We start from the raw sequence: 16532 nt of genomic DNA, 5'->3' as shown, positions 1-16532 counted from the left end.
TGCACTCCATTCTAATGTCTTGCTGTCTGCTGCAGAAATGTCTGTCTGGAGATTCTCCTCTTACACTCAATCGCTCCAAACATGACATACTCTCATGACAGCAGAGCCCGGTCTCAGTAGCAGAAGGCTGGCTGTTAGCGATATATTACCCTGAAAGACTATCCTCCCCACAGCAGTATCCAGAACAGCATACTTGTTTGAGACAGGGATAGCTACAGGAGACTCCTTCACTACCTGCCTCCCTCTCCTATCTTTCCCAGCAGTTACCCCTCGACCTGAATATACCTGCATTTTTCCTCCCTTCCCGAAACTGCCATCCATCACACCCTCGGGCTCCTGTAATTTCCTCATTGCTTCTAATTGCTGCTCCAATTAATCCTCGTTATCCAATAGGATTCATGTTCGACCGGACATAATCTCCGGGGACATTGAAATTCTCCCTAATCTCCCAACATCCAAGTGAAAGGACTGGGGTGGACCAAGTTAAAAATCGGCTTTTGCCCGAAACGTGGATTTTCCTGCTCCCCGGATGCTGCCTGACCTGCCGTGCTTTTCCAGCACCGCTCTGATCCTGACTCTGATCTCCAGCATCTGCAGTCCTCACCTCCGTAAAGTTAACGATCACACAACACCAGGTTTACCTGGAAGTATGTGCTGAGTTGTCACTTTTTAAACATAAACTTTAATACATTGTCTGAGCTGAGATGTCAACCCCTTTTTACATAAAACCTTATGTAACCGCAGGAGTATGACTTGAAAGAAGTTCTGGGTTTTACATATTAATCAATTGAAACCTGCAACCCCATTCTGGGTGATGAAAGGCTTAACAGCAATCTTGGTTTGTTCAGTACATCACGTCAGTTGTATGACACTTTGATCTTTTCCGATAAGTTCTGTGTCCTATGATCCTGCCCCACGAGCTACCTGATGAAAGAGCATCGCTCCGAAAGCTTGGATTTTCAAATAAACCGTGGTGTTGTGGGATTTTTAGCTGTATTGAGCAAGAAGAACATATCACTCCAAAAGCCATCTGTTCACCTTGAACAATGTACAGACCCACACTATACCCAGACAAGCCAACAAGTGGTGAAGCCGCACTGGATTTGATACTGGGTAATGAACCCAGCCAGGTGTTAGATTTGGAGGTGGGTGAGCACTTTGGTGATAGTGAGATTAGAGATTAGATTTCTTACAGTATGGAAACAGGCCCTTCGGCCCAACAAGTCCACACCGACCCTCCGAAGAGCAACCTACCCAGGCCCATTCCCCTACATTTACCCCTTCACCTAACACTCCGGGCAATTTAGCGTGGCCAATTCACCTGACCCGCACATCTTTGGATTGTGGGAGGAAACTGGAGCAAACCCACACAGACATGGAGAGAATGTGCAAACGCCTGAGGTAGGAATTGAATCTGGCGCTGTGAGGCAGCACCACCGTGCCACCTCACAGCGTGAGCCACTGTGCCACCCATTCAGTTATGTTTACTTTAGTGATGGAAAGGGATAGGTACATATCGCAGGGCAAAAGCTAAAGTTATAGCTGGGGGAAAGGTAATTATGATGCGATTAGGCGAGATTTAGGATGCATTGGATGGGGAAGGAAACTGCAGGGGATGGGCACAACTGAAATGTGGAGCTCATATAGGAAGAGCTACTGCGTGCCCTTGATAAGTATGTACCTGTCAGGCAGGGAGGAAGTGGTCAAGCAAGGGAACCATGGTTTACTAAGGAAGTTGAATCTATTGTCAAGAGGAAGAAGGAGACTCAGTTCGGGTGCTTGAGAGTTACAAGGTAGTCAGGAAAGACCGAAAGAGAGAGCTACGAAGAGCCAGGAGGAGACATGAGAAGTCATTGGCAGATCAGACCAAGGAAAACCCTAAAGCTTTCTATAGTATGTCAGAAATAAAATAATGAGTAGAGTAAGATTAGGGCTAATCAAGGTCAAACAAGTAGGAAGTTGTGCTTGGAGTCCAAGGAGATAGGAAAGATACTAAATGGATATTTTTCTTCAGTATTCACACTGGAAAAAGACAATGTTGTCAAGGAGAATACTGAGATACAGGCTACTAGACTAGATGGGATTGAGGTTCACAAGGAGGGGGTGTTAGCAATTCTGGAAAGTGTTAAAATACACAAGTCCCCTGGGCCGGATGAGATTTATCCTAGATTATCAGGGAAGTCAGGGAGGAGATTGCAGAGCCTTTGATGTTTATGTCATCATTGTCTACAGGAATAGTGCCAGAAGACTGGAGAATAGCAAATGTTGTTCCCTTGTTCAAGAAGGGGAGTAAAGACAACCCTGGAAATTATAGCCCAGTGGGCCTTACTTTGGTTGTGTGTAAAGTGTTGATAAAGGTTATAGAGATAGGATTTAGAATCATTGAGAGAGGAATAAGCTGATTCGGGATAGTCAACCTGGTTTTGTGAAGGGTGCCTCACAAACTTAATTGAGTTCTTTGAGGTGAGGGAAAGATATAAAAGAGACCTAAGGGGCAACATTTTCACGCAGAGGGTGGTGTGTGGATGGAATGAGCTGCCAGGGGATGTGGTGGAGGCTGGTACAATTACAACGTTTAAGAGGCATTTGGATGGGTATATGAATAGGAAGGGTTTGGAGGGATATGGGCTGGGTGCTGGCAGGTGGGACTAGATTGGGTTGGGATATCTGGTCGGCATGGACGGGTTAGACCGAAGGGTCTGTTTCCATGCTGTACATCTCTATGACTCTATGACCAAACAGGTAGATGAGGGTAAAGCGGTTGATGTGGTGTATGTGGATTTCAGTAAGGAATTGGATAAGTTTCCCCACAGTAGGCTATTGTACAAAATACAGAGACATGGGATTGAGGGTGATTTAATGGTTTGGATCAGAAATTGGCTAGCTGAAAGAAGACAGAGGGTGGTGGTTGATGGGAAATGTTCATCCTGGAGTTCAGTTACTAGTGGTGTACTGCAAGGATCTGTTTTGGGGGCCATTGCTGTTTGTCATTTTTATAAATGACCTGGATGAGGGCATAGAAGGATGGGTTAGTAAATTTATGGATGACACTAAGGTCGGTAGAGTTGTGAATAGTGCTGAATGATGTTGCAGGTTACAGAAGGACGTAGGTAAGCTGCAGTGTTGGACTGAGAGGTGGCAAATGGCGTTTACTTTGGAAAAATGTGAGGTGATTCACTCTGGAAGCAGTAACAGGAATGCAGAGTTCTGGGCAAATGGTAAGATTCTTGTTAGTGTAGATGAGCACAGAGATCTCGGTGCTGAAAATGTGTTGCTGGAAAAGCGCAGCAGGTCAGGCAGCATCCAAGGAGCAGAGAATTCTTCAGGAATTCTTGAAGAAGGGCTCATGCCCGAAACGTCGATTCTCCTGCTCCTTGGATGCTATCTGACCTGCTGCGCTTTTCCAACAACACATTTTCAGCTCTGATCTCCAGCATCTGCAGTCCTCACTTTCTCCACAGAGATCTCGGTGTCCATGTACATAGATCCCTGAAAGTTGCCACCCAGGTGGATAGGGTTGTTAAGAAGGTGTGTTGGTTTTAATTGGTAGAGGGATTGAGTTTCAGAGCCATGAGGTCAGTTGCAGCTGTACAAAACTCTGGTGTGGCCTCATAATTCTGGTCACCGCATTATAGGAAGGATGAGGAAGCTTTGGAAAGGGTTCAGAGGAGATTTACTCAGGTGTGACGTGGTATGGAGGGAAGATCTTATGAGGGAAGGCTGAGGGACTTGAGGCTGGTTTTGTTGGAGAGAAGGGGGTTGAGAGGTGACTTAATTGTTACATACAAGATAATCAGAGGGTTAGATAGGATGGACAGGGAGAGTCTTTTTCCTCAGATGGTTATAGCTAGCACAAGGGGACATAGCTTTAAGTTGAGGGGTGATAGATATAGGACAGATGGCAGAGGTAGTTTCTTTACTCAGAGAGTAGTAGGGGCGTAGTAGACTCGCCAACTTTAAGGGCATTTAAATGATCATTGGATAAACATATGGATGAGAATGAAATAGTGTAGGATTGATGGGCTTCTGATTGGTTCCACAGGTCGGTGCAACGTTGAGGGCCAAAGGGCTTGGACTGCACTGGAATGTTCTATGTTCTAGTTCTACTTCCTCAAAATCTCACGTAGTATTTTGACAATTTTTCCAGGTCTAACTTTGTGGATATGTGGATTCCGTGTCAGCATGGGTTCCCTCGGGGTACTCTGGTTTTGTCCCACAGTCCAACGATGTGTAGGTTAGGGTGGATTGGCCATGGGAAATTGCCCCATAGTGTTTAGGGATGTGTAGGTTAGGGTGGATTGGCCATGCTAAATTACCCCATAGTGTTCAGGGATGTGTAGGTTAGGGTGGATTGGCCGTGCTAAATTACCCATAGTGTTCAGGGATGTGTAGGTTAGGGTGGATTGGCCATGCTAAATTACCCCATAGTGTTTAGGGATGTGTAGGTTAGGGTGGATTGGCCATGCTAAATTACCCCATAGTGTTCAGGGATGTGTAGGTTAGGGTGGATTGGCCATGCTAAATTGCCCCATAGTGGTCAGGGATGTGTAGGTTAGGGTGGATTGGCCGTGCTAAATTGCCCCATAGTGTTCAGGGATGTGTAGGTTAGGGTGGATTGGCTGTGCTAAATTACCCCATAGTATTCAGGGATGTGTAGGTTAGGGTGGATTGGCCGTGCTAAATTGCCCCATAGTGTTCAGGAATGTGCAGGTAAGGGTGGATTGGCCGTGCTAAATTACCCCATAGTGTTCAGGGATGTGAAGGTTAGGGTGGATTGGCCATGGGAAATTGCCCCATAGTGTTCAGGGATGTGTAGGTTCGGGTGGATTGGCCATGCTAAATTACCCCATAGTGTTCAGGGATGTGTAGGTTAGGGTGGATTGGCCGTGCTAAATTACCCATAGTGTTCAGGGATGTGTAGGTTAGGGTGGATTGGCCATGCTAAATTACCCCATAGTGTTTAGGGATGTGTAGGTTAGGGTGGATTGGCCATGCTAAATTACCCCATAGTGTTCAGGGATGTGTAGGTTAGGGTGGATTGGCCATGCTAAATTGCCCCATAGTGGTCAGGGATGTGTAGGTTAGGGTGGATTGGCCGTGCTAAATTGCCCCATAGTGTTCAGGGATGTGTAGGTTAGGGTGGATTGGCTGTGCTAAATTACCCCATAGTATTCAGGGATGTGTAGGTTAGGGTGGATTGGCCGTGCTAAATTGCCCCATAGTGTTCAGGAATGTGCAGGTAAGGGTGGATTGGCCGTGCTAAATTACCCCATAGTGTTCAGGGATGTGAAGGTTAGGGTGGATTGGCCATGGGAAATTGCCCCATAGTGTTCAGGGATGTGTAGGTTCGGGTGGATTGGCCATGCTAAATTACCCCATAGTGTTCAGGGATGTGTAGGTTAGGGTGGATTGGCCGTGCTAAATTACCCCATAGTGGTCAGGGATGTGTAGGTTAGGCTGGATTGGCCGTGCTAAATTACCCCATAGTGTTCAGGGATGTGTAGGTTAGGGTGGATTGGCCGTGCTAAATTACCCCATAGTGTTCAGGAATGTGCAGGTTAGGGTGGATTGGCCGTGCTAAATTACCCCATAGTGTTTAGGGATGTATAGGTTAGGGTGGATTGGCCGTGCTAAATTACCCCATAGTATTCAGGGATGTGTAGGTTAGGGTGGATTGGCCGTGCTAAATTACTCCATAGTGTTCAGGGATGTGTAGGTTAGAGTGGATTGGCCGTGCTAAATTGCCCCATAGTGTTCAGGAATGTGCAGGTTAGGGTGGATTGGCCGTGCTAAATTACCCCATAGTGTTCAGGGATGTGTAGGTTAGGGTGGATTGGCCATGGGAAATTGCCCCATAGTGTTCAGGGATGTGTAGGTTAGGGTGGATTGGCCGTGCTAAATTGCCCCATAGTGTTCAGGAATGTGCAGGTTAGGGTGGATTGGCCGTGCTAAGTTACCCCATAGTGTTCAGAGATGTGTAGGTTAGGGTGGATTGGCCATGGGAAATTGCCCCATAGTGTTCAGGGATGTGTAGATTAGGGTGGATTGGCCGTGCTAAATTGCCCCATAGTGTTCAGGAATGTGCAGGTTAGGGTGGATTGGCCGTGCTAAGTTACCCCATAGTGTTCAGGGATGTGTAGGTTAGGGTGGATTGGCCGTGCTAAATTACCCCATAGTGTTCAGGGATGTGTCGATTAGGGTGGATTGGCCATGCTAAATTACCCCATAGTGTTCAGGGATGTGTCGGTTAGGGTGGATTGGCCGTGCTAAATTACCCCATAGTGTTCAGGGATGTGTGGGTTAGGGTGGATTGGCCATGCTAAATTACCCCATAGTGTTCAGGGATGTGTAGGTTAGGGTGGATTGGCCATGGGAAATTGCCCCATAGTGTTCAGGGATGTGTAGGTTAGGGTGGATTGGCCATGCTAAATTGCCCCATAGTGTTCAGGAATGTGCAGGTTAGGGTGGATTGGCCGTGCTAAGTTACCCCATAGTGTTCAGGGATGTGTAGGTTAGGGTGGATTGGCCGTGCTAAATTACCCCATAGTGTTCAGGGATGTGTCAGTTAGGGTGGATTGGCCATGCTAAATTACCCCATAGTGTTCAGGGATGTGTAGGTTAGGGTGGATTGGCCATGCTAAGTTGCCCCATAGTGTTCAGGGATGTGTAGGTTAGGGTGGATTGGCCATGCTAAATTACCCCATAGTGTTCAGGGATGTGTGGGTTAGGGTGGATTGGCCATGCTAAATTACCCCATAGTGTTCAGGGATGTGTAGGTTAGGGTGGATTGGCCATGCTAAGTTGCCCCATAGTGTTCAGGGATGTGTAGGTTAGGGTGGATTGGCCATGCTAAATTACCCCATAGTGTTCAGGGATGTGTAGATGAGGTGAATTAGTCAGGGATAAATTTAGAGTCGTAGGGTAGGGGTGGGTTACTCTTCTGAGGGTTGGAATGGACTTGTTGGGCCGAAGGGCCTGTTTCCACACTGTAGGGATTTGAGGATTCTGCAGGGAATTGTTTTCAGCTTGAGATGCTTGCTTGAGCCACTTTGAAGACACATCAATGATCCTTCTGCCAAACATATGACCCCGTTGAGAAGCTCTCCCAATAATGCTTGGTCCAAAACATTTAAAAAGTATGGTGCCAGAAGTTGAAGAATCTAAGTTTATGAGCCCTTTTCCCAACATCAATGAGATTAATCTGTTAGTACTCCAGGTTTTTTTCGCTGCCATTTGTCTTACAGTTTCAACTTTCCCTGGGTCAGGACAGATTCCACATTTGGAATTTGGGCAGTTGAAGAAACTGGATCCGACTGACATTCCCTGGGACTTCTTGCTGTGGAAAATAAGCCCTCTGGGGAGAGCTAAGGATCTGACCATGTTCCTCTTTGGTTTTGATTATTACTATAATAACATCAGCAAGGCATACACAACCAGGCACGCTCTCCATACATCTGTCCATTGGGTGCTAAACCAACAACTAGGAATATCGTCCAAATAGTGTTCTGAAGGTAATGCCTTCTTGAGATTCCCTTGCTCTGTTTACCGACCATTACCCACGTTTGGCATCTACCTTGGGGAAGAACGTGTGAACGAATCATCGGATTCCAATGTCTTGGAATCATGTGCGGGAATCTCTTTAACAAAGTTCAGACATCTCTAGTCGAGACAGTGCCTGATTACACTGTTGTTCCTTACTACACATGGAACTGAATGCCATCCCATCTGTATGCTGGGTGGCATTTGGTTCCATGTGTACTGACTCTGTAGTTACACAGTGAGTAACCCTTACCCTGCTGAATAAACACTGACTCTGTAGTTACACAGTGAGTGACCCTTACCCTGCTGAATAAACACTGACTCTGTACAGTTACACAGTGAGTGACCCTTACCCTGCTGAATAAACACTGACTCTGTACAGTTACACAGTGAGTGACCCTTACCCTGCTGAATAAACCCTGACTCTGTACGGTTACACAGTGAGTGACCCTTACCCTGCTGAATAAACACTGACTCGGTAGTTACACAGTGAGTGACCCTTACCCTGCTGAATAAACACTGACTCTGTAGTTACACAGTGAGTGACCCTTACCCTGCTGAATAAACACCGACTCTGTAGTTACACAGTGAGTGACCCTTACCCTGCTGAATAAACACTGACTCAGTACGGTTACACAGTGAGTGACCCTTACCCTGCTGAATAAACACTGACTCTGTACAGTTACACAGTGAGTGACTCTCACCCTGCTGAATAAACCCTGACTCTGTACAGTTACACAGCGAGTGACCCTTACCCTGCTGAATAAACACTGACTCTGTACAGTTACACAGTGAGTGACCCTTACCCTGCTGAATAAACCCTGACTCTGTACAGTTACACAGTGAGTGACCCTTACCCTGCTGAATAAACTCTGACTCTGTACAGTTACACAGTGAGTGACCCTTACCCTGATGAATAAACACTGACTCTGTACAGTTACACAGTGAGTGACCCTTACCCTGCTGAATAAACCCTGACTCTGTACAGTTACACAGTGAGTGACCCTTATCCTGCTGAATAAACTCTGACTCTGTACAGTTACACAGTGAGTGACCCTTACCCTGCTGAATAAACTCTGACTCTGTACAGTTACACAGTGAGTGACCCTTACCCTGATGAATAAACCCTGACTCTGTACAGTTACACAATGAGTGACCCTTACCCTGCTGAATAAACACTGCCTCTGTACGGTTACACAGTGAGTGACCCTTACCCTGCTGAATAAACACTGACTCTGTACAGTTACACAGTGAGTGATCCTTACGCTGCTGAATAAACACTGACTCTGCAGGGTTACACAGTGAGTGACCCTTACCCTGCTGAATAAAGGCTGACTCTGTACGGTTACACAGTGAGTGAACCTTACCCCACTGAATAAACACTGACTCTGTACGGTTACACAGTGAGTAACCCTTACCCTGCTGAATAAACACTGACTCTGTACAGTTACACAGTGAGTGACTCTTACTCTGCTGAATAAACACTGACTCTGTACAGTTACACAGTGAGTGACCCTTACCCCACTGAATAAACACTGACTCTGTACGGTTACACAGTGAGTGACCCTTACCCTGCTCAATAAACCCTGATTCTGTACAGTTACACAGTGAGTGATCCTTACCCTACTGAATAAACACTGACTCTGTACAGTAACAAAGTGCGTGACCCTTACCCTGCTGAATAAACACTGACTCTGTACGGTTACACAGTGAGTGACCCTTACTCTGCTGAATAAATCCTGACACTGTACAATTACACAGTGAGTGACCCTCACCCTGCTGAATAAACACTGACTCTGTACGGTTACACAGTGAGTGACCCTTACCCTGCTGAATAAACCCTGACATTGTACACTTACACAGTGAGTGACCCTTACCCTGCTGAATGAACACTGACTCTGTACAGTTATACAGTGAGTGACCCTTACCCTGCTGAATAAACCCTGACTCTGTACAGTTACACAGTGAGTGACCCTTACCCTGATGAATAAACCCTGACTCTGTACAGTTACACAATGAGTGACCCTTACCCTGCTGAATAAACACTGACTCTGTACGGTTACACAGTGAGTGACCCTTACCCTGCTGAATAAACACTGACTCTGTACAGTTACACAGTGAGTGACCCTTACCCTGCTGAATAAACCCTGACTCTGTACGGTTACACAGTGACTGTCCCTTACCCTGCTGAATAAACACTGCCTCTGTACGGTTACACACTGAGTGACCCTTACCCTGTTGAATAAATACTGATACTGTACAGTTCCACACTGAGTGACCCTTACCCTGCTGAATAAACCCTGACTCTGTACAGTTACACAGTGAGTGACGCTTACCCTGCTGAATAAACACTGACTCTGTACGGTTACACAGTGAGTGACCCTTATCCTGCTGAATAAACACTGACTCTGTACAGTTACACAGTGAGTGACCCGTACCCTGCTCAATAAACCCTGACTCTGTACAGTTACACAGTGAGTGACCCTTACCCTGCTGAATAAACACTGACTCTGTTCAGTTACACAGTGAGCGACCCTTACCCTGCTGAATAAACACTGACTCTGTACAGTTACACAGTGAGTGACCCTTACCCTGCTGAATAAACACTGACTCTGTACAGTTACACAGTGAGTGACCCTTACCCTGCTGAATAAACACTGACTCTGTACAGTTACAAAGTGAGTGACCCTTACCCTGCTGAATAAACACTGACTCTGTACAGTTACACAGTGAGTGACCCTTACCCTGCTGAATAAACCCTGACATTGTACAGTTCCACACTGAGTGACCCTTACCCTGCTGAATAAACACTGACTCTGTACAGTTACACAGTGAGTGATCCTTACCCTGCTGAATAAACCCTGATTCTGTACAGTTACACAGTGAGTGACCCTTACCCTGCTGAATAAACACTGACTATGTTCAGTTACAAAGTAAGTGACCCTTACCCTGCTGAATAAACCCTGACTTTGTACGGTTACCCAGTGAGTGACCCTTACCCTTCTGAATAAACACTGACTCTGCACAGTAACAAAGTGCGTGACCCTTACCCTGCTGAATAAACCCTGACTCTGTACAGTTACACAGTGAGTGACCCTTACCCTGCTGAATGAACACTGACTCTGTACAGTTACACAATTAGTGACCCTTACTCTGCTGAATAAATCCTGACACTGTACAATTACACAGTGAGTGACCCTTACCCTGCTGAATAAACCCTGACATTGTACAGTTACACAGTGAGTGACCCTTACACTGCTGGATAAACACTGACTCTTTACAGTTACACAGTGAGTGATCCTTACCCTGCTGAATAAACACTGACTCTGTACAGTTACACAGTGAGTGACCCTTACCCTGCTGAATAAACACTGACTCTGTACAGTTACACAGTGAGTGACCCTTACCCTGCTGAATAAACACTGATTCTGTACAGTTACTCGGAGAGTGATCCTTGCCTAAATAAACTTTGCCCTGTTCAGTTACACAGTTAGTGATCATTACCTGAATAAACCCTGACCCTGTACAGTTACACAGAGGGTGATCATTAACTGAAAATGCAATGATTCTGTACACTGTGAGTGGCCTTTATCCCACTGTAGAATAAACAAAATAAAAATAAAGAAAAGGATAATATGTGACTGAGTCTATAGCAGTGATCAGTTCCTATGTTCTGTATCAATCATCTTTCTTCCCCTCACTTCCTCACCTCTGCTTTGTCTTCCCCATTCCCCCCGTCCCCCTGCCCCTCACCCCTCCCTGTCATCTTCCCCATTCCCCCCGTCCCCCTGCCCCTCACCCCTCCCTGTCATCTTCCCCATTCCCCTCCGTCCCCCTGCCCCTCACCCCTCCCTGTCATCTTCCCCATTCCCCCCGTCCCCCTGCCCCTCACCCCTCCCTGTCATCTTCCCCATTCCCCTCCGTCCCCCTGCCCCTCACCCCTCCCTGTCATCTTCCCCATTCCCCCCGTCCCCCTGCCCCTCACCCCTCCCTGTCATCTTCCCCTTTCCCCTCCGTCCCCCTGCCCCTCACCCCTCCCTGTCATCTTCCCCATTCCCCCCGTCCCCCTGCCCCTCACCCCTCCCTGTCATCTTCCCCATTCCCCTCCGTCCCCCTGCCCCTCACCCCTCCCTGTCATCTTCCCCATTCCCCCCGTCCCCCTGCCCCTCACCCCTCCCTGTCATCTTCCCCATTCCCCTCCGTCCCCCTGCGCCTCTCCCCTCCCTGTCATCTTCCCCATTCCCCCCGTCCCCCTGCCCCTCACCCCTCCCTGTCATCTTCCCCATTCCCCTCCGTCCCCCTGCCCCTCACCCCTCCCTGTCATCTTCCCCATTCCCCCCGTCCCCCTGCCCCTCACCCCTCCCTGTCATCTTCCCCATTCCCCCCGTCCCCCTGCCCCTCACCCCTCCCTGTCATCTTCCCCATTCCCCCCGTCCCCCTGCCCCTCTCCCCTCCCTGTCATCTTCCCCATTCCCCCCGTCCCCCTGCCCCTCTCCCCTCCCTGTCATCTTCCCACTCCTGCGGAAGTACCCATGGTGTCACCCTGTACCTTCACTCTTCCTGTACCACTGAACTCCCTACCCCACTCATCACTCCCTGATTCACCATAACCTTCAACACCCCGAGTGTGGTACTGCCTTCCTGTTCCCCCAGCTACCCCCTCCGCACTGACAAACACTGCTCACTGTCAATCCACCCTTGCCCCCTGCCAACACTCTTCTCCTGCCTTCTGTCCCACATCCAGGTGTCCCCCGGCCCCAGTGACACTGAGACTGCCCTGGGACTATGAGTAACGTGGTCTGACCTTCAGCTTGGAGGCTGTCTTCAAGCGTGTCCGTGTAAAAGAGGAAATTGCCATCCTCCTGGTGTTGATAGCCAGCCAGACGGTGTAAGATGGAAGCAAGGAGCAGGAGGCAAAGGCGAGACATACTCGATGAGTGTCCTGACCCTCTGGTTGCTGGGTTATCAGTAGCTCCTTGTCTCTCTGAGTGCAGAGCTCACTGCAAGCTGAGTATGCTCCTCAATCTCATTATAAAGTCTTCCTGTGACACCAACTCCAGGGGCCCCTCCTCACTGTAACATCATTGTCAGATCTGAGTCAAGCTCTCGTTCTCTCTCACACCCCTCAGGGGAGACCGTGGGTGACCCCTTTCAGAAAAACGCAGCCACCGAGTTTAATGAAAAGGCAAAGACAAACAGTCCCTGGCCATATCCAGCCGCTGAGCTGGAATCAAACTCTCCCATCGGAACAACCCCACTGAACCAAAACCTCACTCACTCACACAGCGTCACTGAACTGCACACACACACAATCGCTCTAACACATACACTCACACACACACACACACAATCGCTCTAACACATACACTCACACACACACACACAAAATCACTCTCACACAAACACACACACATTCAAACACGCACACACTCTCTCTCTCACACACACACACATACTCAGACACTCATACACTCACAAATCTCTCACACACACACACACACAATCGCTCTAACACATACACTCACACACACACACAGACACACACACACACACAATCGCTCTAACACATACACACACACACACACACACACACAAAATCACTCTCACACAAACACACACACATTCAAACACGCACACACTCTCTCTCTCACACACACACACATACTCAGACACTCATACACTCACAAATCTCTCACACACACACACACACAATCGCTCTAACACATACACTCACACACACACACAGACACACACACACACACAATCGCTCTAACACATACACACACACACACACACACACACAAAATCACTCTCACACAAACACACACACATTCAAACACGCACACACTCTCTCTCTCACACACACACACATACTCAGACACTCATACACTCACAAATCTCTCACACACACACACACACCTCACATACACACACACACACACACACACACACTTTGGCCACAGATGTTGCAGCAGCTAAATGCAACACTGGCTCTCAACTGATCTTAGAGGTCAACACAGGCGGAGATCAAGGGTCATGATATAATTCATTGCACATTTTCAAATCAAACATCTGGTACTAATTTAACATTGAGACAAAAAAATTCTTTCATCCACACTGGAATTCAGTGCAGTCTATATAGTGATACGTCCCACACTGGTATTGAGTACAGTCTATACAGTGATACATCCCACACTGGCGTTGAGTGCAGTCTATATAGCGATACATTTAACACTGGGATTGAGTGCAGTCTATATGGTGACACATCTCACACTGGCGTTGAGTGCAGTCTATATAGTGACACATCCCACAATGGCATTGAGTACAGTCCATATAGTGACAGATACCAAACTGGCATTGAGTGTAGTCCATATAGTGATACATCCCACACTGACATTGAGTGCAGTCTATATAGTGACAGATACCAAACTGGCATTGAGTGTAGTCCATAGTGATACATCCCACACTGGCCTTGAGTACAGTCTGCATAGTGATACATCCTACATTGGCATGGAGTGCGATCTGCTCAGTGATACATCCCAAAGTGCCATTTAGTACAGTCTGTATAGTGACACATCTCACAGTGACATTGAGTGCAGTCTCTATAGTGATACATCTCACAGTGACATTGAGTGGAGTCTATGTAGTGATACATCCCACACTGGCATTGAGTGCAGTCCATATAATGATAGATCCCACACTGACATTGAGTGAAGTCTATATAGTGATACATCCCACACTGACATTGAGTGCAGTCTATATAGTGATACATCTCACACTGACATTGAGTGCAGTCTATATAGTGACACATCCCACACTGGCATTGAATGCAGTCCATATAGTGATATGTCCCACACTGACATTGAGTGCAGTCCATATAGTGATACATCCCACACTGACATTGAGTGCAGTCCATATAGTGATACATCCCACACTGACATTGAGTGCAGTCCATATAGTGATACATCCCACACTGACATTGAGTACAGTCTATATAGTGATACATCCCACACTGGCATTGAGTGCAGTCTATTTACTGACACATCTCACACTGGCATTGAGTGCAGTCTGCTCAGTGATACATCTCACACTGGCATTGAGTGCAGTCTATACAGTGACACATTCCAAACCTTCAGTGAGTGCAGCCTATATAGTGACACATCCCACACTGGCATTGAATGCAGTCCATATAGTGATACATCCCACACTGGCATTGAATGCAGTCGATATAGTGATACATCTCACACTGGCATTGAGTGCAGTCTATATAGTGATACATCCCACACTGGGATTGAGTGAAGCCTATATAGTGACACATCTCACACTGGCATTGAGTGAAGTCTATTTACTGACACATCTCACACTGGCATTGAGTGCAGTCTGCTCAGTGATACATCCCACACTGGCATTGAATGCAGTCCATATAGTGATACATCCCACACTGGCATTGAATGCAGTCTATATAGTGATACATCTCACACTGGCATTGAGTGCAGTCTATATAGTGACACATCCCACACTGGCATTGAGTGCAGTCTATATAGTGACACATCCCACACTGACATTGAGTGCAGTCTATATAGTGACACATCCCACACTGACATTGAGTGCAGTCTATATAGTGACACATCCCACACTGGCATTGAGTGCAGTCTATATAGTGATACATCCCACACTGGCATTGAGTGCAGTCTATATAGTGACACATCTCACACTGACATTGAGTGCAGTCTATATAGTGATACATCCCACACTGGCATTGAGTGCAGTCTATATAGTGACACATCCCACACTGACATTGAGTGCAGTCTATATAGTGACACATCCCACACTGACATTGAGTGCAGTCTATATAGTGATACATCCCACACTGGCATTGAGTGCAGTCTATATAGTGACACATCTCACACTGACATTGAGTGCAGTCTATATAGTGATACATCCCACACTGGCATTGAGTGCAGTCTATATAGTGACACATCCCACACTGACATTGAGTGCAGTCTATATAGTGACACATCCCACACTGACATTGAGTGCAGTCTATATAGTGACACATCCCACACTGGCATTGAGTGCAGTCTATATAGTGACACATCCCACACTGACATTGAGTGCAGTCTATATAGTGACACATCCCACACTGGCATTGAGTGCAGTCTATATAGTGATACATCCCACACTGGCATTGAGTGCAGTCTATATAGTGACACATCTCACACTGACATTGAGTGCAGTCTATATAGTGATACATCCCACACTGGCATTGAGTGCAGTCTATATAGTGACACATCCCACACTGACATTGAGTGCAGTCTATATAGTGACACATCCCACACTGACATTGAGTGCAGTCTATATAGTGATACATCCCACACTGGCATTGAGTGCAGTCTATATAGTGACACATCTCACACTGACATTGAGTGCAGTCTATATAGTGATACATCCCACACTGGCATTGAGTGCAGTCTATACAGTGACACATTCCAAACCTTCAGTGAGTGCAGCCTATATAGTGACACATCCCACACTGACATTGAGTGCAGTCTATATAGTGACACATCCCACACTGACTTTGAGTGCAGTCTATATAGTGATACATCCCACATTGGCATTGAGTGCAGTCTATATAGTGACACATCTCACACTGACATTGAGTGCAGTCTATATAGTGACACATCTCACACTGACATTGAGTGCAGTCTATATAGTGACACATCCCACACTGACATTGAATGCAGTCTATATAGTGATACATCCCACACTGGCATTGAGTGCAGTCTATATAGTGACACATCCCACACTGGCATTGAGTGCAGTCTATATAGTGATACATCCCACACTGACATTGAGTGCAGTCTATATAGTGATACATCCCACACTGGCATTGAGTGCAGTCTATATAGTGACACATCTCACACTGACATTGAGTGCAGTCTATATAGTGATACATCCCACACTGGCATTGAGTGCAGTCTATATAGTGACAC

At 46.9% G+C, this 16532-nt stretch overlaps 1 protein-coding gene across 1 annotated transcript in view; it reads right to left on the bottom strand.

Annotated features, from left to right (window-relative positions):
* The window catches only part of LOC140492563 (pentraxin-related protein PTX3-like), a 59980-nt gene extending 46472 nt beyond the window's left edge, over positions 1 to 13508 (bottom strand). The window contains exon 1 of the mRNA XM_072591526.1: positions 12344 to 13508. Within this exon, the coding sequence (XP_072447627.1) occupies positions 12344 to 12467 (124 nt within the window). The 5' untranslated portion in view covers positions 12468 to 13508. The remainder of the gene's footprint in view (positions 1 to 12343) is intronic.
* Positions 13509 to 16532: the final 3024 nt, after the last annotated feature.

The sequence above is a fragment of the Chiloscyllium punctatum genome, chromosome 21 (assembly GCF_047496795.1).
Source record: "Chiloscyllium punctatum isolate Juve2018m chromosome 21, sChiPun1.3, whole genome shotgun sequence".
Taxonomy (NCBI): Eukaryota; Metazoa; Chordata; class Chondrichthyes; order Orectolobiformes; family Hemiscylliidae; genus Chiloscyllium; species Chiloscyllium punctatum.
The sequence above is the reverse complement of the archived record's forward strand: the minus strand, read 5'-3'. Positions and strand labels throughout refer to the sequence as shown.